At 37.3% G+C, this 22,540-nt stretch overlaps 1 protein-coding gene across 1 annotated transcript in view; it reads left to right on the top strand.

Annotated features, from left to right (window-relative positions):
* Positions 1-22,540, top strand: part of LOC122803840 (extracellular calcium-sensing receptor-like) — a 139,584-nt gene that overhangs the window by 27,487 nt on the left and 89,557 nt on the right. The window contains exon 3 of the mRNA XM_044073522.1: positions 7,300-7,723. Within this exon, the coding sequence (XP_043929457.1) occupies positions 7,300-7,723 (424 nt within the window). The remainder of the gene's footprint in view (positions 1-7,299; positions 7,724-22,540) is intronic.

The following is a 22,540-nucleotide window of genomic DNA, read 5'->3' as shown; positions in this document are numbered from 1 at the left end:
AGACAATAGCCATTCATAAGACTCCCCTCTTTTCATCATTCTTGACAAACTAATTCTTTATTTTTCAGTAAGTACTGCTTGATTTCTGTTAGAAAAATATTTATTAGTAATATGCTTAGTGCATTCAAGGTTTGAAAAGGGTTAACACATTTATTCTATTTCACACTGCATAAATCTGTACGAACTGCAGAAGCATTCCAATCTTGTAATGTCATGAAATATGCGCAGTTATGATCTTTGCTTATGCTTTGGAAATTTACAGGGAAGCATACAATTTCTGCCAGTGTCAGGAAAATAATAAATAGATGTATCACTTCTAATGTCATGAGATTTAAACAAAGAGTTATTGATTTTCCACTTATGCTATGAAAAAATACACAGCTGTAGTAGCTATTGATAATGAAGACAAAGGCTGCTTGAAAATATAAACTGCAATCAGTATTTACTTTTACCTAAGCTAGAAAAGTACCTTGAAATGTAACATATGTATTAGAACCACACAAAAGAAGCTTGTAGTTGGCTAAAGCCCCCAAGGTCAGGTTGTTTTTGTCAAATGTTTTTCATAAATCCAGTCATGTCAGCAGGAAATCCAAGTAACATTTTCTATGTAACACATAGTGAGCTTTGAATCTAAACATGTCAGCAGAAAATCTGAGTAACATCTGCTGTAGAACAATACAGGAAGTTGTGTCTAACTACGTCAACCATAGAAAGTAACATTTTGTAGAAGAGTATAAGCGAAGCATACTTCCTGTTAGTAATTAGGCAAAATCCTGTATTTGCATGTTTTTGTCTCCTTGCTGCAAGTAATAAAAGGTGCTATACCTGAACCTTATGTGAATTGGTCTTTGAAGTTTTTTCCTTTGACAATTTCTTTCTAACTTCAGAATATCTACCTAAATACTTCATTCTTAAATTTTCAGGGTCTACGTATTCGTTTCCCCTCGTGTTTGGCAGCTCCATACAGACTCAGACACTTTGAGTGACATTTTTCCTGTAAAAGGAATATATAAGGAAACAGCTCCAGTACTTAGTAATAATGACCAGCCCTCCTGACATGTCTAAAGGTCAGTTCCCTCTGCTTTCTCCTATTAACCTGGTGAACTTAGACATTTCGAGGCAGTGTAGCAACTGCCTCATGTACACAGACAACCCTCTCGTCTTACCTCCTAACACTCAGATTTGTGACAGATGCACTTATATATCTAAATTGGAAGCTATGCACTCTCAAGCCAAGACTGGAATAGCTGGTCAAGAGGAGAAGGATAACACCTGCACCACACCACATGCAACACATAACCCTCCAAAACACCCACCATCACAGCTATCACATAAAAACACAAACCATACACCCACCTTTGCTGAGGCTCTCAATAGAAATCTACCCAAACAGCAGAGACCTCCAAGGCAGGAATGCACTTGACCACCACAACACAGCACAAACCACAAGACAGGTAGCTCACCTACAATGTGTGCCCCTCAACCTAAGATCCTAAGGCAAAACAGCTTGCCCAATACACTAATCATAGGTGACTCCATAGTGAGGCACACTGATGTCCCACTCACTAGGTTGAATAAGGAGAAGGTAACAGTCAGCTGTCTATCAGGTACCAGAATCCAACCCATAACACACACATCCAGGTCACCCCACAACAAATACAAGTATGACTCTGTCACTGTCCATGTGGGTGGGAATGATCTGAGACACACCTCCCTGGACTACATGAAAAGAGACATGGAGGTCTCTCGGATTATGTGGCCCAGCAGGTATGACCCTAGCCCTGAGTAGCATCCTACCATCACCCAGAATGATACCTCAGTACAAGCAGAAAATGATTGACTTCAACAATTGGATAAGTTTCTGGTGTCATTCTACAGGGATAAAGTATCTGTCTGCTTGGCATGACATGATTGATAGACCTTGATGGTTTGCATCTGTCACCCCTGGGTTTCTGGATACTGGGTAAGGCTCTTGCAACCCCTATAGTGCCTTTTTTAGACAATGTTTGAAACAGCAAGTTACCACAATAGCAGCTAAAAATAAATGCAATCTGAGGGTCATGCTTGTCAACACTAGAAGTCTAAATCTCAATATGCACTGGCTCGAAGGCTTCGAGCACTCCTCAAAATGAAGAAGATTGACATTTGTGCTGTAATGAAGACTTGGTTTAAAGCAGCAGAAAGCACCCCTGTGCTACCAGGCTATAACTCATTCCACACCTTTTGGCCCCAGAACATGGACCGAAGCTCCAAAGGCAGTGGTTTTTCCATATTCATAAAGGATATGCACACCTCCAGACTACTAGCCCAGCATAATGCATCTGAGATACTTCAGGTAAAACTAACATTGGGTAAGATGGTGATTCAGGTTGTAGCCTGCTATATGTCCCCAACCATGTCCCAAGACTCTCACTCCATGTTCCTAAGCACCCTGGAAGCTATTAGGGTCCAACCCAACACTCTCATACTAGATAACTTCAACTACTCTTTCATCAGCTGGGAAAACTACTCAAGCACCAATACACTGGCCCAACGCTTCCTGGAATTCATCAATTCCAATGCCCTGGACCAGCCAATTCTTACCCCCACTAGAGGAAGCAACATCCTTGACCTGGTTATTACAAACATGGGCAACTGTTGCTCTACACCAATAGTCAATTTCTCCCTGGTTAGATCTGACCACAAACTAATCACCATGGAAATCCACATCTCACCCCCCCCCCCCACAAAGGTAACCACCATGAAAATATTCTCTAAAGCTGACTTTTGGCTCCTAAAAACAGAGGTGGCTAACTTCATGGCACCCATGTCAATGGAAAATAGATGCATGACTGCAGAATCATACACCAATGGACTGTACGAACAAGTACATACATGCATGGAACTAGCCATACCCAACAGAACCAAGACACTCTCCTCCAAAAAAAGGAAGCCAATCTGGTGGTCCCCTGCCATTAATAAACTCTACAACAGAAGGAAGAAACTGTTGCATAAAAAGGTGAAGTCCCAAGACTGGAAAAACTCCCTTATTAGCCTAAAAAAAAAAGTTGAGATTCCTCATCAAAACCTCTAAAGCCAGCTATGAAGGCAGAATTGTGGCAGACACTAAAAACAACCACAAAGCATTCTATAGTTATATCAAGAATCTCCATGGCAATACCCAGGTTTGCTCTGAGTTACTGCACAATGGTACCTCCTATACTGAGCCAACAGATATTGCCAACATACTGGCTGACAGATTCAGTGCCAAATTTACCCCTCTCCCCCCAAAGGACCAATCACAATATCGGAGAAATGCCAGGCACCCAGCATTACTGCAGCACAGGTTAAAGCTGCATTGTCCAAGGCCAAGAATACAGCTTCCATGGGACCTGACAATATCCCTGGATGTGTTCTACATGAACTACAAAGTTCAAAATCCCAAAAAATGAGGCACCACATCTGGAACAACAAACTAATTTATTATAAAGCACTTTTCGTCCATACCAAGTAGTTGAACTTCATCAGATACAAGTGCTTCATTCGCAAGAAACAGTTTAAATAACCCTCTCAGTAAACAAACTGAGAACAGCTTCGGTGACCCGAAAAAAACTCTTGACAAGCCAAATAGTCAGTGACTGATGAAAAATGAAAGTAACCACAAAGCCAGATGATTTTTAGCGCTTTCTTCCACTTTATTATTGTCGTGAACTTCCTCAGAAAAACCAGGAAGCCTCCCAGCATCCTGGTTTTATACTCGAAAACAGGAAATTATGTTATTCTGTTGTTACAATAATAATGAACTTTTAAATGTGAAAAACAATTAGACACATTTCTAAAAATATATCAAGATATGCTTCTTATAAAACGTTTCATTTTTTTAAAAAATAAATAAAATATCTATATAGATCTTGTATACAAACAAAACAAAGCAGTATGACATAATCCCTTGAATTCAAAAATATTGGAACGCTGTCTAATATACAAAAATACTATTAAGATGATTGCTGTGTTAAAATCTCAACTTGGACATTTATAAAAATGGTGGATGGTTATGAAAAACTAATGATTGAATGAATATGTTTATTAATATAATAAATAGAATTAGTTATCATGTTAATTGATTTTATCTCTCCACTATCTTCATCCAAAAAGCGTGTACATACACGCATTCTCCACACACGCATGTAGAGAAAAGTTTGTTAAAGGGTGACTTGAATAACAAATTGGAGCAAAAAGAGTCATTATGGCAGTTGTGTCTAGGGGCTGATGAGCCCCCTGGTCTGAATGAAGCGATTAACATCAAATGCTTCTTATTATATAGATAATCACACTTATAAGCCCTTTCACTATTTTTAAACACACAAACCTCTTTGAACATGTTTATATGGTGATTACAATCATTCACCATAGAGAATTTCATAGAGGGATGAGTTAGTAGTTCATGTTTGCACTTCGTGCAATTTTACACACGCACGCCCACCTTTGTGATTCAACACACTTGCGCACTGCGCATTTATACAAAACACATTCACGTGTATTTTTGAGTGAGAGAACATCCTCATGTACACACATATATGTGTGTGTGTGTGTCTGTGTGTGTGTGTGTGTGTGTGTGCGAGTGTGTGTGTTTGTGCGTGTATGTGTGGGTGTGTGTGTGTGAGTGTGTGTGAGAGTGTGTGTGTGCGGGGTTCACGGGAGTGTGTGTGTATGTACACATGTTCATATGTGTGTGTGTGTGTGTGCACATATGTATGCACATGTATGGGCATGGGTGTATTCATGTGTATGTGTAGATCTGTGTGTATGTGTATGTGTGTGTGTGTGTGTGTGTGTGTGTGTGTGTGTGTGTGTATGTGTGTGTGTGTGTGTGTGTGTGTGTGTGTGTGTGTGTGTGTGTGTGTGTGTGTGTGTGTGTCTGTGTGTGTGTGTGTGTGTGTGTATGTGTGAGTGTGCGTGTGTGGAGAATGCGTGTATGTACACGCTTTTTGGATGAAGATAGTGGAGAGATAAAATCAATTAACATGATAACTAATTCTATTTATTATATTAATAAACATATTCATTCAATCATTAGTTTTTCATAACCATCCACCATTTTTCTAAATGTCCAAGTTGAGATTTTAACACAGTAATCATCTTAATAGTATTTTTGTATATTAGACAGCGTTCCAATATTTTTGAATTCAAGGGATTATGTCATACTGCTTTGTTTTGTTTGTATACAAGATCTATATAGATAAATATTTTATTTATTTTTTAAAAAAATGAAACGTTTTATAAGAAGCATATCTTGATATATTTTTAGAAATGTGTCTAATTTTTTTCACATTTAAAAGTTCATTATTATTGTAACAACAGAATAACATAATTTCCTGTTTTCGAGTATAAAACCAGGATGCTGGGAGGCTTCCTGGTTTTTCTGAGGAAGTTCACGACAATAATAAAGTGGAAGAAAGCGCTAAAAATCATCTGGCTTTGTGGTTACTTTCATTTTTCATCAGTCGCTGACTATTTGGCTTGTCAACCCTCTCAGTAAGTCACATGACTTCCTAGCTTTTTAAAGTGCTAGTAACATCTATTAAGAAATAACAACATATATTTAAAATGACCATATTAGTGTTTATAAAATCCACAATTACACTAGTTAAAACAAAAATATGTTAAACTCCTGTCAAGCAGCTTAATAAAACAGTGAATATATGTATAAAACTTAAAATTTATATTAGGGGAGAGGTCCTCAATGCTATCTCATTAGATTTTTCAGTTTCAAAATATACATTAGGGAACACATATCGAGTCCTGATGATTCTTATGAACAAGTTTCATTAAATAAATACAACACAGCTAACCAATGTATAAAAATTTATATTAATGACGTATACTACTTCTTCTTCTTCTTTCGGCTTTTCCCGGTTAGGGGTCACCACAGCAGATCACCTTGTCCGCTCATGATTAGCAGTGGAGTTTTACAGTGTTGTGTTGCCAGCCCAGTGCCCAACCTTCCACAGAAGGCACACACACACACTCACTCACACCTAGGGCCAATTTAGAGTGTCCAATCCACCTACAGCATGTCTTTGGGATGTGGGAGGAAACCGGAGCACCCAGAGAAAACCCACGTGGCCACAGGGAGGACATGCAGACTCCACACACATTGATGGGAAAATAGATGTAAATTTATACAACTATATGCAGATACAGACACCTATGGCACCAGTCATGTTCGGAGTCCCTAAAATTCGTAAGGACCTTCAAAATCCACCACTAAGGCCACTGTAGATGGTAGAAATTCAGCTACATATGCATGTGCAAAAGTGTGGATTCAATGTTGAAAAAATATGTACAAACTGAGGCACAAATTTGCAGGGACTTGTGGACATTTGTTGAAAAAATTAATTAACTTGACTTCAACACACAACACAGTTTTCTTACAGTGGTTGTAAGAGACCTTTAAACATCCATACCACATGACCTGGGTATTGAATGGGTGGGAACTATTTTAAGGAGCAAAGGTGCCCCAAGCACATATATTTCCTTGGTAGAAGAATTGTTAGACATTATATTGTCTAACAATTTAATTCCCTTCAGAAAGAATTTCTATCTACAAACAAGGGGAGTAGCCATGGGGTCACAATTTCACTTGTACTTAATTATGTTATTTAATTGACAGGGGCTGGACTTGTTATATTTAATGTGTAAACACTATTCTCTTGCGCAAAAGCCAAATTATGGAACTCCCTCCCACCCACAATTACCTCCATACCATCATGCACCCACTTCAAAACTTTACTAAAAGCACACCTAAAAACATGCTGGCTATGCCCTTGCAACTCCCACTCTAATATCACCCACCCCATCCAACCACTACCTTTCTTTCCACTCCACTAACTACATTAATTATAGCAAGCTCAGATGCTCATAAGCCTAGTACTTATTATACAGCAAGAACTTCTTATTGTAACATTTGTTAATGTCTGTTATGTACTTCACAGATAGATTCTATTTGTCTACTGATGTACTATGTTCTTCATCTGTAAATATGTTGTAAGTAATTGCTATGTAAATTGTTAATCGCTATGTAATCCAATGTAACTACTGTATGTTTGTTTTAACTGTGGAGCTTTATTCCCCGGGCCTCCGCTGAAAATGGACCTACGTCCAGTCGGACACTCCCGGTCAACAAATATAAATAAATAAATAAATAAATAAAATAACTTGCTTGCAGAAGAAATAGATGCAGTTTCCAGACTGGATGTTCAAATTAAAACTCACTTGGACTTTGACCATTATAGATATGATTATGCATGTATCTTTCAGAGTATAGATCAACACATTAACAAAATTAAACTAACTAAAGTCAAGAAATTAGAAAGGGATCGTGCTCAGTACCTAAACAGAACTTCCTATTCACACCCCCCTACATCACAAAAATGGAATGTCAGAGGAGGAGGTGTCAACTATGGGCTTAGTGTTAATCACACTGGTAATGAAGGGAATAGAGAACAAACTGTGTCTACACACACAGACTGTGAGCAGGCTTCTAACTATGACTATGAAAGCCCAGAACAAAATAAAACTGTTAGAAGGAGCGAGCAATTACAAAACCAACAAACACGTTCCAATTTTAATGATAACCAGTACAATAGCAATAACCAGCCTCTCAAAACGCCTCTAATCAGGGTTTTACCAGAGGGAAATACCAGCACAAATGGAAACAATGGAAGAAGCACAACAAATGGAGGTAAACAACTCAGCAGAGACTAATAACATCACTTATAAAAGTAATCCATTGGTTATTAAAAACACTGAGGGTGACTTTTATATTTACAACAATTCCACATTTGATGTTGACTGTTGAACTTGCTAACATTTTGGCTAAGGGGCTGACCTTCATTCCCTTGAGGAGAATGGACATTGCTAAATGTATTTTAGATCTGAAACTTTTTGTAAGAAAGCTAAATTTAAAGGCTCTTCTAGGAAATACTAGTTTAGAAGACCAATAGTTTAGGATAGCCAGCTTGTTTAATCCATCACTGCACAACCTTTTACATACTTTTGAATGAGTTTGTGAACTCGATTTTAGGATGTTACAGTCTACCAACAAAATGTCTGCAAGCAATTATAACTTAAGTAAGGATGAGCAAGCCTGGCTTAATGTGTTAAGGTCAACTAATGTCAGAGTCATGAAACCAGATAAGGGTGGGGGGGGTGGCATTCATGGACTCTGACGATTATGACATCAAGACTGAATCTATTTTGAATGCTGATTCTTAGCAACAAGTTTCATTAAATGAATACAACACAGCTAACCAACGTATAAAATTTTATATTAATGACTTATACATTGATAGTAAAATACACATACATTTATACAAATACATGCATATACTGACACCTATGGCACCAGTCATGTTCAAAGTCCTTAAAGTTCATAAGGACCTTCAAAATCCACCACTAAGGCCCATTGTAGATGGTAGAAATTCAGCTACATATGCTTGTGCAAAAGTGGTTGATTCAATGTTGAAAAAATATGTACAAACTGAGGCACAAATTTGCAGGGACTCCTGGACATTTCTTGAAAAAATAATGAACTTGACTTCAACACACAATACAATTTTCTTATAGTGGCTGTAAGAGACCTTTATACATCCATACCACATGACGTGGGTATCGAATGGGTGGGAAATATTTTAAGGAGCAAAGGCGCCCCAAGCACAGATATTTCCTTGGTAGAAGAATTGTTAGACATTATAATGTCTAACAATTTCATTCACTTTAAAAATAATTTCCATCTACAAACAAGGGGAGTAGCCATGGGGTCACCTTGTGGCTCCAGCTTTGCCAACTTAGTAATGGCCTGTTGGGAACACACTTACAGATTTAACATCCAGGAAATTACCAGTCAAATAGTATATTTTACACGTTACCTAGATGACATTTTTCTGTTAATAAAGGGTAACAAACAGGTAGGTGAAAAACTTGTCCATTATTTTAACACCACCACCCAATTTTTAGGATTCACCCACAGCTTTCATGAACATGAAACTTCCTTTCTAGATGTACAATTAAGTAAAACTAATGAGGAGGGGAGATATGAAGCTAAAATTTTCAGGAAATCAACTTATTCAAATACATTCTTGCACTACACAAGCACCCATCCACACCACCAAAAAAGATCAGTGGTTAAAGGGCAACTTATGCTTGCTGCTAGAATGGTGACTATTGAAATGGATTTCCACAATGAATGTGAATTTTTAAAATAAATGTTTATGAGAAGAGCCTATCCAACTTCATTGTTGGATGACTTAATAGATGAAGTCAGGTCCAAAAGGCATAATGTTTTTTATAGGCCAATTTTAAACATAATTCAGATTGAAAACATTTCTGCTCCAGATACTATACAGTCAGAGGAGTTAATACATGAGTAACAACAACTCTTGCTTCAGAATGTAACTTTAGTCTAGGTTTTGTCACCACATTTAACTTGGACTTCAGCTACATTAGAGATATAGTTTGCAAAAACTGGAACATTCTCACAGAAGACAAGGAATTAGAACTAGGACTGTGACCTTCACCTAAATATATTTTGAGAAGGGCTACCAATTTTAAAAATCTGCTCGAACAAAATATTAAATTCAACTCAATTCATGCAGGAATGTAGCAATGTGGGAATTGCCATTACTGTAGGTACATGGACGTGGGCCTCACAACAATAGTGAACAATAATAAGATAACCTGTAGAATAAAACACAACTGTAACTCTAAGATGGTGGTTTATTTAGCAAAGTGTCAGTTGTGTGAATCATTCCACATAGGTAAAACAGAAAGAAGGTTTAGGGATAGAGTCTACGAACATGTATATAGTATGAGTAGACAAAAAAAGGAAAATGGCCTGGCAAAGCATATCTTTACGAATCCTGAACACACATTCAAATTTTGAGTTATAGATCAGGTGGCACAGAATCATAGGGGAGGCCCCATCCCATTAGAACTTGAAAGACTAGAACTCATTTGGCAAATTCGATTAAATGCCTACAACCACCCAGGACTCGATATATTTTTCCTAATGTGTATTTTGAAACTGAAAAATCTAATGAGATAGCATTGGGGACCTCTCCCCTAATATACATTTTAAGTTTTGTACACATATTCACTGTTTTATTAAGCTGCTTGACAGAAGTTTAACATATTTTTGTTTTAACTAGTGTAATTGTGGATTTTAGGAACACTAATATTTTCATTTTAACTGTATGTTGTTATTTCTTAATAGATGTGACTAGCACTTTAAACATTTTTAGCTGGGAAGTCATGTGACTTACTGAGAGGGTTATTTAAACTGTTTCTTGTGAATGAAGTACTTGTATCTGATGAAGTTCAGCTATTTGGTGTGGATGAAAAGTGCTTTATAATAAATTAGTTTGTTGTTCCAGACGTGGTGCCTTATTCTTTGGGATTTTGCAGTTTGTTTTCCTGTATTTTGTTGGATTAAGTTTGTCTTTTGTGAATGATGGTAAACAATGTGCTGGATTCAACCCCTGAATTGCTTTCTGACACAGATAGAGATACAGATGCTTTAGGTAACCTTACCATCTTAGTTCAAGCTCTTTCCCAACAAGTGGAAAGACTTAGTCACAGTAAATGCTACTTCTGGTGTTGTTGGGTTGTTAAACCAAACTACTTTTCAAATTCATTATGTGAATTTGCAGAATGGACTTATCAACCAACTTAATAATCTAGGACAACAACCTGTGAATGAAAACCTGTCCCCAAAGCTTATTGGGATCCCAACGTTAAAGGAGTACAACAGGTTTCTAAACTGAATTCCTCAACTTCCCTGCCTTTTTCCTCCCTATTTACACCTTCCTACATAAACGAACAACAAAGCATCATTTACAAAATGTAAATTCCCCTGACTTTTCTCAAACAAGCCAACCTTAGCGTACAGGGATCGTTTCCCTTTCAAAAACATTCTCTCGTGTTTCAGATAAGCTTGCAGGTGTCCCCCAATTAGTCACGTCATCGCGGCCAGGCAATGTTGGTATTTTTTTTAACAGTTCCTCCCCCGAAGTGACATCACCATGGCCGGCCTCTTGTTCTGTGTCAAAAAATCAAACCCACCCATTCTGTGACGTTACATCTGCCTTGTCCATCCTCCAGACTTGGAGTCCTCAAATAGCGCTGCAGGAGGTAGGGAAGTTCTTTTCCCATTGCTGTTTCCAGTACGCAGTATTTTGCCAAAGGAACCTGTTGTGGGAAGCTCTGCTTGTATCAGCTTATTTTTGGGGACCTGCTAAATAGGTGAGTCAACTTTTTTTTTAAACGTAGTTACCTAAATCACTAAAGTTGCTTGTAAAGTAAAGTAAAGCAGATTGTAACTATTCGTGCTGTCGACATATTTAAAGCTGTCCCCAGCTGTTTCGCATCCACAGTTAGAAATATACTGGTCCTCCACAGTATTTTTTATTTCTTTTGGGGGGAGGGACCACGGGTTGAGAGGAACACACATACACATTGATTCTGATAATGGTTTTATCACTGTGTACTAATACCAGTGGCAATTATACCACATCTGGACAGTTGCGAGGCTTGTGGACAGCAGCGTCCCCCCCCCCGACCTGTTCGGAAAAAAAGTGTGCATGTGAGTGTTTCTGTTTCTGTCTGGGTGAGTGAATGCATACATGAAATCAGATTGTGTGTATGAGAGAGGGTGAATAGTGTTTGAGAGAATGAGCAGTGCATGCATGAAAGCAGATTGTGTTTGTGAATTCAGAAGAAAGTGTGTGTGTGTATGACAGAGATTGAATAGTGTTTGAGAAAATGAACGGTGCATGCATGAAAGCAGATTGCATGTGTTTGTGAATGCAGAAGAGTGTTTGTGTGTGCGAGTGTTTCTGTCTGGGTGTGTGAGTGAATACGTGCATGAAAGCAGATTGTATGTGTGTGAATGCAGACAAGACTGTGTATGTGTGTATGAGAGAGAGTGAATAGTGTTTGAGAGAACGAACAGTGCGTGCATGAAAGCAGATTGTGTTTGTGAATGCAGAAGAGTGTGTGTGTGTGTGTGTGTGTGTGTGTGTGTGTGTGTGTGTGTGTGTGTGTGTGTGTGTGTGTGTGTGTGTGTGTGTGTGTGTATGACAGAGATTGAATAGTGTTTGAGAAAACGAACAGTGCATGCATGAAAGCAGATTGCATGTGTTTGTGAATGCAGAAGAGTGTTTGTGTGTGTGAGTGTTTCTGTCTGGGTGTGTGAGTGAATGTGTGCATGAAAGCAGATTGTATGTGTGTGTGAATGCAGACGAGACTGTGTATGAGAGAGAGTGAATAGTGTTTGCGAGAACGAACAGTGCGTACATGAAAGCAGATTGTATGCTTTTGTGAATGCAGAAGAGAGTGCATGTGTGTATGAGAGAGGGTGAATAGTATACACACATATATATATATATATATATATATATATATATATATATATATATGTGTGTGTGTGTGTGTGTGTGTGTGTGTGAATATGTCTTATTTTTGTATAAAAACATATAGTTATCTAAGAAATATAAAGAAATTAGAATAAGTTAGAATGAGTTACAAGTTACTATTACAAAATGGAACAGCTTATCTGAAAAGTTATTGTGAAATGATTATCTGTGGTGTCCTTGGGCAAAAACTTGGTGAAACTACTTAAAGTGATGCATTACCAGCTTGAAAAAAAAAAGTCCCGGGCACACAGATGTAGCAGTTTTGAAATAATTGATAAAAGTTGACTATTTTGTATCCTGCTTGAGCTTTGAGGCATTAACTACCAGAATGTACCAAGCTATAAACTGTTTGGCCACATATTAGTGAGTTAAAGCAATAAGGCACAAAAGTATATCTTGAGAGTGATTCCCGCGACCTTCACTTTCCTACTGTATGACTGAGCATGTTGCTCGATGATGCCTGGGTTTAACAGTTAGACACACATACTCTTCTTTTATTTCTTTGCTTCAAAAAATGATTTGAAGTTTGAAAGGCATTTGGTTTCTGCTTTTTTGTGTAGAGAGGACTGTGAATCAGTACGCAGGCTAGATTGCTTCAGTTCTGCTAGTAGACCTAACTTCTTCAGAACAGTTAACTGCAAGAAGACAGTGTGCTACCTGCGAGAAGACAATTGTTTACATTTACCATTGTAGAAGTCTTGGTGAGATGAACAGGTTTAAATCTGGAAGAGGTTTTACAATAAGTACACAGGAAGCTGAATTGTTGGAACTGAGAAGAATAAAGATACTCACATTATGCAATGAAACGTAAAGAAAAAAATCAACTTTTTTACAGGGAGTAACAACCCCCATGTCCCGTGTCTTAATTGTAAATTCATGCACAACTAACATATGAGGATGTGTATGAATTTAAAAATTATTAAAAATGTAAATTAAATGTGCATCTTGTATAGTTTGAAATGAATGCCTCTTTATATTTGCTGTAAATGGTTATAAAAAATAGAGGCACTACAAACCAGTTACAACCATCATCAGATTAAAATCCTTAATAAAGTGCTGAAAATGCCCAGAAAGCATAAAAAATGCTGCAGGATTCTTTTATAAAGATCACTTTCATTACAATGTAAAAGTTATAAAGGGTTATATATGTGAAGTAAGCTGGCAAACTAACCAACAAAGAAGAGATTTCACTTGCAAACAGATTAGATATAAAAAGAAAAAAAGATGAGGTAAACAAGGTTGTGGCTAATAATATGGTTGAGGCCATCGGAAGTTCTGGGTGCAGTGTGCTAGTGATATGATCTGATCAGCATGTTCCTTAACTTAGCAGTGGTCATGATAGAAAAGGGATAGTTGTCCCTAGTAGCAGGCAGGCACAGATGTGTGTGTTGCACACACAACTCATGACTGAGAACTTGGTACGCTAATTTAACAATTTATAGAAATGTTGGATGATGTGAGAGAGAAGGAGATGGAAGAGCAATGCAACATAGTAAAATAATAAATATGTGGAATTAAAAGAAGAACAGAGGCACTCGGGGTAATTCTGTATGAAAGGACAATGTACCAAAATCAACAATAGCATTTCTAAATAGTCCCTTATTTTAACAGAGGAAATTGATAGGCTGATGACAATATCTTAACCTTCAAATTGAAGAAAATGAGTAAATTGTGCAGTGGAGGATCTGGGTGTAGCTGATGTTCATCGAAGCTTGTTTGGATGTTATCTGCTATAATTAAAAGCAGGTCCCTTCTCAACATCCTTGAAATGGTGTCATTTAACTTAGTGAAACAAATAATGATGATTCACATAATAGCAAACAGCAACCCCTAACTACACAGCAGGTTGAACCCACAATATGAAATGAAACATAAAGAAGGAAGTCAACAACTCATATGAGGATAATAATTTAGTCATTGTATCTGAGTTCAATCTAGTGTGCATTTGGCATACTTCATTTAGTACTCTGTAAGTCATCCACCTCTGTTTCAGTAATTTTATAGAGAACTTGCATCAAGCATGCTTGAGGCAGTTAGTATTAGATCCACTTTGCAGACAGTGGGATTAGGCCTTCCAATCTTAGATGGGCTTGGTGAAATTATCTGACTATTCTGAGTGGGCAGCCATTTTGAAATGACTTCCAAAATACATGGTTTGCAATAAACCTGATTGTATGGCCAAGCCAAAGAAAAGCAGCCACTGGACTTTGAGTAAGATGACTGCCAAGTATTCGTGTAGAGCAGTAACAAACATGTAGTAAAGAAGAATGGAAGAAAATGGATCTTTGAAATAAAGTGGAGCAGATCAAATGCACCATTACTGGAACAATGTGCCCTATACTATGTGATGTATATATAATGACTATTTGTTATACCTAGCACACACACACACACACACACACACACACACACACACACACACACACACACACACACACACACACACACTCTGACAAGGTATGATCGGTAATGTGTGATAGTATTTAGCAATTGGTCTTTGCCTTGCAAGTCTGGAAGCACTATTGAAAATCATACTGTTTGCAGAGTTGCAAGTCAAGGACAGATTGGCAACTATTATGCATTGCTGATTGCACAGCTGTAGGGCAAGGCAAACACTGACTGCCATTTAGGCAGCTGTGATGTCAATCATGGTTTCTTAAGTAATTACATACACTACTTGCAGGGACTGAGCAGCACCACTTATAAAGTGCTAATTGCGCCCCTTAACAACTTGCATGGATGGCAGCTGGTCTCTTCTCCCCACCCTAGCTTTGGTTCTGAGCTTTACTTTTCAATAAGAAACTGTAGAGATACTACACAGGTGATGTAATACTACTGCATTATCCTCTTACTGTATTACTTCCAAAGTTAGCAACAAATGTTTGATCCTAGGGTGAGCACTACCATGGCCATTGGTAGACCCCAATAAAAGTTGGTTGAATCCTAGACCTGTTTATAGAAGCTGCACATATTTTCATTTGGAGAAGTAAATGATGATTGGGAACAGTGCAGTCTTAATGCATGGGCAAATTGGGCAGTTACCCGGGGGCCTCACGAGCATAGGGGCCTCATGGTAATCTTTGTATGTTGTGACGGTGTAAATAAATAAATACTACACTATACTAAATTATAAATATTTGAAGAATTATGAAAATTATGAAAATTGTAAATATTAGGAAAATTTGACAATAGAGCACTGATCATCCCAAACGTCAATTATCCGAAAGCAGCCTTTCTAAAATGTCAGTTATCCGAACGCAGCAGCAGCCTTCCTAAAAGTTGCTTCTGCATGTGTGTCACCTATTCTTCCTACCAAATGGAATTTAATATTCCATTCCTGGCTGCCTTGCTGCTTCCACAGTTCCACTAAAACAAGTTAGTGTCATCTGGACTCGTGTGTGTGTGTGTGTGTGTGTGTGTGTGTGTGTGTGTGTGTGTGTGTGTGTGTGTGTGTGTGTGTTTTCATTTTTAGTCCTGTGAGTTGTTGTGTAGGTAGGGGCCCCAGTGTACTCTTTTGCTCTGGGGCCAATAATGCTGTTAAGATGGCCCTAATCGGGAAAGAAAAGGCTGCCTTGTGTAAGAATGGGTTTAAAGTACTGATAGTGCAGACAAGGCCTGTCATATGAAGGGAAGACTCATGAGAGAAAAGCACACAGTAAGCATTGTGGCACAAGCTGGAGGGTGGCCTTTAAAATAAAAAGGAACTTTAATATCAACAAATCATGTTAAAAATCTGACTGAAATGTTGTTTAATGCCTGTATATGTTCTAGTCCTTCTATAAAAAGAAGCAGTATATAAAATGTACATCATATTTTTTTCCCAAAACAGTAGGCAAAAAAAAAAATTTGTTCATGAAAATTTTGAACACCTGCAAAAATTATTTTAGTATCAGTAGACTCAGAAGTGTAATAAAAGCAACCATAAAACAATTACAATAGTTGCTTTAGTCAATGGAACTAAATCTTCATGGTTCAGTAACAGTGTTAAAAGGAACACTGAAACTGAATGTGAAATCATAGTTTTCTTCTTAACTATTTGTGGGGGTATAGCCTACGTGACTTTTCTCTCTCTCTGTCTCTCTCTGTCTCTCTCTCTCTCTCTCTCTGTCTCTGTCTCTCTCTGTCTCTCTCTCTCTGTCTCTGTCTCTCTCTCTCTCTCTCTCTCTCTCTCTCTGTGTCTCTCTCTCTCATTCCCAGGGATGTGTCACTGTTGTTGGCTGGGACTATGAGTTTGCTACTTTAATACAATGCATCTTGATCCTGATGGTAGTTCTTTGGCACAAGGGATTTGGACCTTGGTGGTCACATATATGTCTAGTTCCTTGTTAACCAATGGGGTGATATCAGTTTTAAAAGTTACTTTTTATGACGTCACACTGTATCTGATTCTGTCATTATGCAACCACTGGTATTTGCACAATGACTTACATTCATTGAAATGAGGATAGCAAAGCAGAATGATCCCAGAGTAGTTGGCACATACCAGGACTTGCAATATCCTTCCAGCCTTCAGATATTTAGAAATCATTCTATGTTGTGCAACTTATAAACAAAAGTATAGCATCTATGTCCAAGGAAGTCATTGTTCCACTGCATTTGGCATTCATCAGACGTATCATTGAGTACAGTGTCCACTTTGGTATGTACATAACCAGGCATCTCCAACATCTGGAATGTCCACAGAGGTTCCTCACTAAAAGAATACAGAAAGTGAGTAATATATCCTATGCAGACCACCTCAAGGCCCTATCCCTGTGTTCTGTCTTCCACAGGCTTTTGATGGGAGATCTATGCCTGGCATTGTCAGACCCCACTCTGATGGACCTCCTGCATATCTGCAAAACAAACACCACCAGAATTACACATTCTAAAGACTTAAATTTTGCCTGTGATATAAATAGGACCTGCTAAAGAGACAAGTATGTATCCCACAGACTACCCCTTCTCTGGAACAGGCACCCCATCCATGTAAGGCAGAATTGCTCCCTAACCCAATTCAAGTGTAACTTGGACAATTGGATGGAGAACAGAAATTAATTTGTGATTGGGAACCTATGTCTGTAATGGACACAGGCAGCCTGTAAATGGTTCATCTCACAGGCCCCTGCTTGAAAATGTTTCAGCTCCCAGCCCTCTGTTTACACAAAGAACCTGGAACTTGACAGAGATTTGGGATGTATGGCTAGGCATAAAAAGGCCCCTGTGGTTCTTAGCCTATTAAACACCTATGAGCACATTAACCTATGAATAGATATTATTTGCTAGTCTACAAAAACTAACCCTTAAAACTATTTAATATGATTGGGTGCTTTTCAAGTCCACATACAGTAGATATAAAAACTTTACACACCCTTGTTAAAATGCCAGGTTTTATGATAGCAAAAATTAGACCAGAATAAATCATTTCAAAATTTTCCCACCTTTAATGTGACCTATAACCTGTACAATTCAATTGAGAAACAAGCAATTCTGTTAGGGGGACAAATATACAAAATAAAACATGTACAATAAGCTGGTTGAATAAGTGTGTACACCCTTAAACTAATACTTTGTTGAAGCACCTTTTGATTTAATTACAGCATTCAGTCTTCTTGGGTAGGAGTTTATCAGCATGGGACATCTTGACTAGACAATATTTTCCCACTCTTTCTTGCAAAAGCACTCCAAAGCTGTCAGATTGCGAGGGCATCTCTTGTGCACAGCCCTCTTCAGGTCACTCCACAGATTTTCTATTGGATTTAGGTTTGGGCTCTGGCTGGGCCATTCCAAAACTTTAATTTTCTTCTGGTGAAACCATTCTTTTGTTGATTTGGATGTATGCTTGGGGTCATTGTCATGTTGAAAGGTGAAATTCCTCTTCATCTTTAGCTTTCTAGCAGATGCCTGAAGATTTTGGGCCAAAAATGACTGGCATTTGGAACTGTTCATAATTCCCTCCATTTTGACTAAAGCCTCAGTTCCAGCTGAAGAAAAGCAACTCCAAAGCATGATACTGCCACCACCATGCTTCACTGTGGGGGTGGTGTTCTTTTGGTGATGCAAAGTATTGTTTTTGCGCCAAACGTACCTTTTGGAATTGTGGCCAAAAAGTTCAACCTTGGTCTCATCAGAACATAACACATTTTCCCACATGATTTGGGAGACGTGATGTATTGTTTTGCAAATTTTAGCTGGGCCTGGATGTTTTTCTGTGCAGGAAAAGGCTTCTGTCTTGCAACCCTACCCCATAGCCCAAATATTTTGAGAATATGGGAGATTGTTGTCATACGTAATACACAACCAGTACTTGCCAGAAATTCCTGCAGCTCCTTCGGTGTTGCTGTAGGTCTCTTGGCAGACTCCTATTTTCTTTACTTTTTGATGACTGTCTTCACTGTGTTCTATAGTATATCCAATGCTGTGGAAATTTTTTGTACCCTTTTCCTGACTGAGACCTTTCAACAATGAGATCCCTTTGATGCTTTGTAAACTCATTGCGAACCACGGCTTTTGCTGTAGCAGGCAACTGAGTAAATGTCAGGAATATCCTACTAGGACAGCTGAACTTTATTTGGGGTTAATCAGAGTCTCTTTAATTGATGGCAGGTGTATACCCAAGAAGACTGAATGTTGTAATTAAATCAAAAGGTGCTTCAACAAAGTATTAGTTAAAGGGTGTGGACACATGCAGCCACCTTATTGTACATTTTTTATTCCCTAACAGATTTATTTGTTTTTCATTTGAATTGTACAGGTTAAAGGTCACATTAAAGGTGGGAAAAGTTTTGAAATGACTTATTGTGGTCTCATTTTTTTATATCACAAAAACCTGGCATTTTAACAGGGGTGTGTAAACTTTTTATTTCCACTGTATATGTATTTGGTTTTATTTCTTTGTGCAAACAGTAAAGCTGGGTGATGTGTATTGTACACATCTTTTGCACAAGTTAAAAAAGCTAAGCACAGTCAATAAGGTACTTTTCCATTATCGGGGCAACATTTTAAATGCGGTTGTTGAGCTCCGAATTTAGTCTATTTTCGTGTCTTTTAGGTTCATCTTTTAGGTGTTCATCTTAACGTGTGTATAAAATATAGAAGTCACATCTTTCTTTTTTAAATAGTATCCATTTAACACATGTTTGCAGTAACTCCTTAAAGACATGAAAATACACTGCTTTAGGAGCTCAGCAAATGCACAAGGAAATTATTGAACATTAAAATAAGATTGTCATGTACAAGGCAACACTTTCAAAATACACAAATGGAAGTAAAAACCAGGAAAACTCCAAAAGAAAGTGGAAGCGGACAAGTTCAGCAAAAGCACGGGCTGTTTATTTAAAGTAAGCGCTTTCGGCTAAGGATATTCCTCAGCCTTCTTCAGACTAAAACAGTAACTTACTCACAGCAAGACCTTATATATGAAATACATGTACTAATTAAAACAATTAAAATTAATTAACCACTTAACCAATTTCAAGCCTGGATTTTAAAGGGCTAATACCTGTTAACACAAACAGTTTTTTACATTTCTTCTAACTAAAACATACAAAATATATTTTCTAAATGAACATCATATAAGCTTCAGATCTATGAAGTATGTCAAATATATCAAATATATCAATTATTTAGTCAAAAACACTAAACTAACATATGGAACTCCTAGGAATATATAAATATAAATATATATAAATATAAATATAAAATACCCAGTATAACCAATAAATAAGTCACTTAATAATGACAACATTTGTGACTTATGAAAAGGAACCAAAAATTATTGTAATCATGAATATATCTATGTACATGAAAAAAAAAAAAAAAAAAAATATATATATATATATATATATATATATATATATATATATATATATATAGATATAGATATATATATATATATATATATATATATATATATATATATATATATATATGTGTATATATCTCTCAGTTCATGGTATAAATTTAAATATAATTATAATAACAAACTCATCTCTTCAGTGCTTTTAATTTGAGAATGCATTTTATAGAAGCATACTCATTTAAACCTGGGGGTAAGTGTGCAAATGTTCTAATTTGCCAAAAAACCTCCTGTTCTTCCAACCGTAATTGCCATGGACCACCTCTAATATGAGTTTTAACCTGATGAACTACTGTAAACAGGAAAGAGTGCTCAGGATGTTCACAAGTGTGCTTTGCAAGTGCATTAGTCAAGTCCTTTCTCCCTATGGCATACAGATGTTCATAGATTCTTTTCTTTAATGACCTCTCCGTTTTGCCAATATAAAAGGAGGGACATTTATTGCGCAAAGCAACATACACTACTCCTTTAGTTTCACAATTGTACTTATCATTGATAAAATAAGTTCTACCATTAATGTTAGTTTTATTACCAGGTAAAATATATTTGCACTGGGGGCACCTACCGCATTTAGCCATACCCATACCATTCACTTTAGTTTTAACTATGGTCTTTTCAACAAGGTTCTTTAAATTTACCCCTCGTCTATATGTGAATGTTGGATGTTGTCCCACCACTTTAACCAATGCCTGGTCCTCCAAAAGAATATTCCAATTCTTGTAAATAATGCCCCTAATTATATCAAAATCCATACAATATGTGAAAAGAAAATTAATAGGGGGCATATTACCTATATTGACCTTTTGTTTTACTTGTAATGTTCCCCCTCCCAAAAGGGGCCTAAAGTGTCCTGTTTCTCTTTTGATCTGTACTTCAAACATGATATATTTTACTAAAGAATCTGGATATCCTCTCATGGAGAACATTTCACGTAAATTTTCACATTCACTAACAAACTCCTGTTTTTCAGAAACCATTCTTGCCGCTCTGACAAATTGCCCTTTCACAACACTTCTCTTTTGGTGAAAGTGATGGCTATTAGAAAAATGGAGATAAGAGTTTGAATAAGTGGGCTTTCTGTAGATCATAGATTTAAATTTGTTGTTGATCTTATCCTTACTTAATTTAACATCTAAAAGCATTCTCTCAATGTGTCAATGGCTCAACTTTACAGTAATAATATTCTTTTGGGGTAAGTGTCCCTTATCTTCATTTCTGTATGATTCTTACTGTTATTTGCAAAACAGCCCAGTGAGATGAATAGGGGGAAAGGAGTGACAGAGGCTTGGCATGGATTTGTTGTCTGTGATAGCCAATCGGCTCATGGGTTGTGGACTGCATGCAGGACATTTACAGTAAGACACTTTACAGGGAGATAGTTAATTTTCATTTCTGGTAGGGAAAATATAAGGATATTATTTTTTAGGCTTTTCCCAGTTTGGGGTCGCCACAGCAGAACTCTGGTCTGCTACTGAATGGCAGTGGATTTTATGGTGCCAAGTTGCCAGCCTGATGCCCAACCTTCAAAGAAGGCACACTCATTCAGGCATGCACCTACTTGCATGTCTTTAAGCATCATATGACCACTGGGAGGACATGCAGATTCCACACAAAAGGCTCTCCAGCCGACAATCGAAAGGGAGAACCTCTTGCTGTGAGGCGACCACTCTAACCGCTGCACCTCCGTGGCCCTAAATATAAGGACATTATTTTATTTTTTGCATTTTATTTATTTATTTATTTATTTATTTATTTATTTATTTATTTTTAAGAGTGTCATTATATCCTAAAATATAAGGATATTATGACACTCTTAAAGAAACTAAAACCCTACGTTATCCAGATTTGCTGCATTTATTTATTTTTTTTCCATTTCTCTTTTCGTTACTTATCGGGGCAGCACTTTCAATGCGATCACTCAGCTGAAATCCAGTAGCTTAACATGTCCATTAACCAGGTGTGTGTAAAATTTACAAAGATAACTTCATTTTTTTTTACAAATTATTATTAATACAAATCATTTTTACACATATCAGGTTAACAGACATGTTAAGGTACTGGATTTCAGCTGAACGATCATGTTGAAAGTGTTGCCCCGATAACGGAAAAGTACCATCAATAATATAACTTGTCAAAATATGCCTTAAACATTGATTAGGATATTTTGGTCCCTTATCATGACCTTCAAAGAAGATAACATGGGAATGCAACCTGCATAGCATTAGAAATCATGAGTCTTGTGAAAAAAAAA

The sequence above is a fragment of the Protopterus annectens genome, chromosome 6.part0 (assembly GCF_019279795.1).
Source record: "Protopterus annectens isolate FY-2018-M chromosome 6.part0, PAN1.0, whole genome shotgun sequence".
Taxonomy (NCBI): Eukaryota; Metazoa; Chordata; order Ceratodontiformes; family Protopteridae; genus Protopterus; species Protopterus annectens.
Note: the sequence above shows the minus strand (reverse complement) of the source record. Positions and strands in the feature narration are given on the sequence as shown.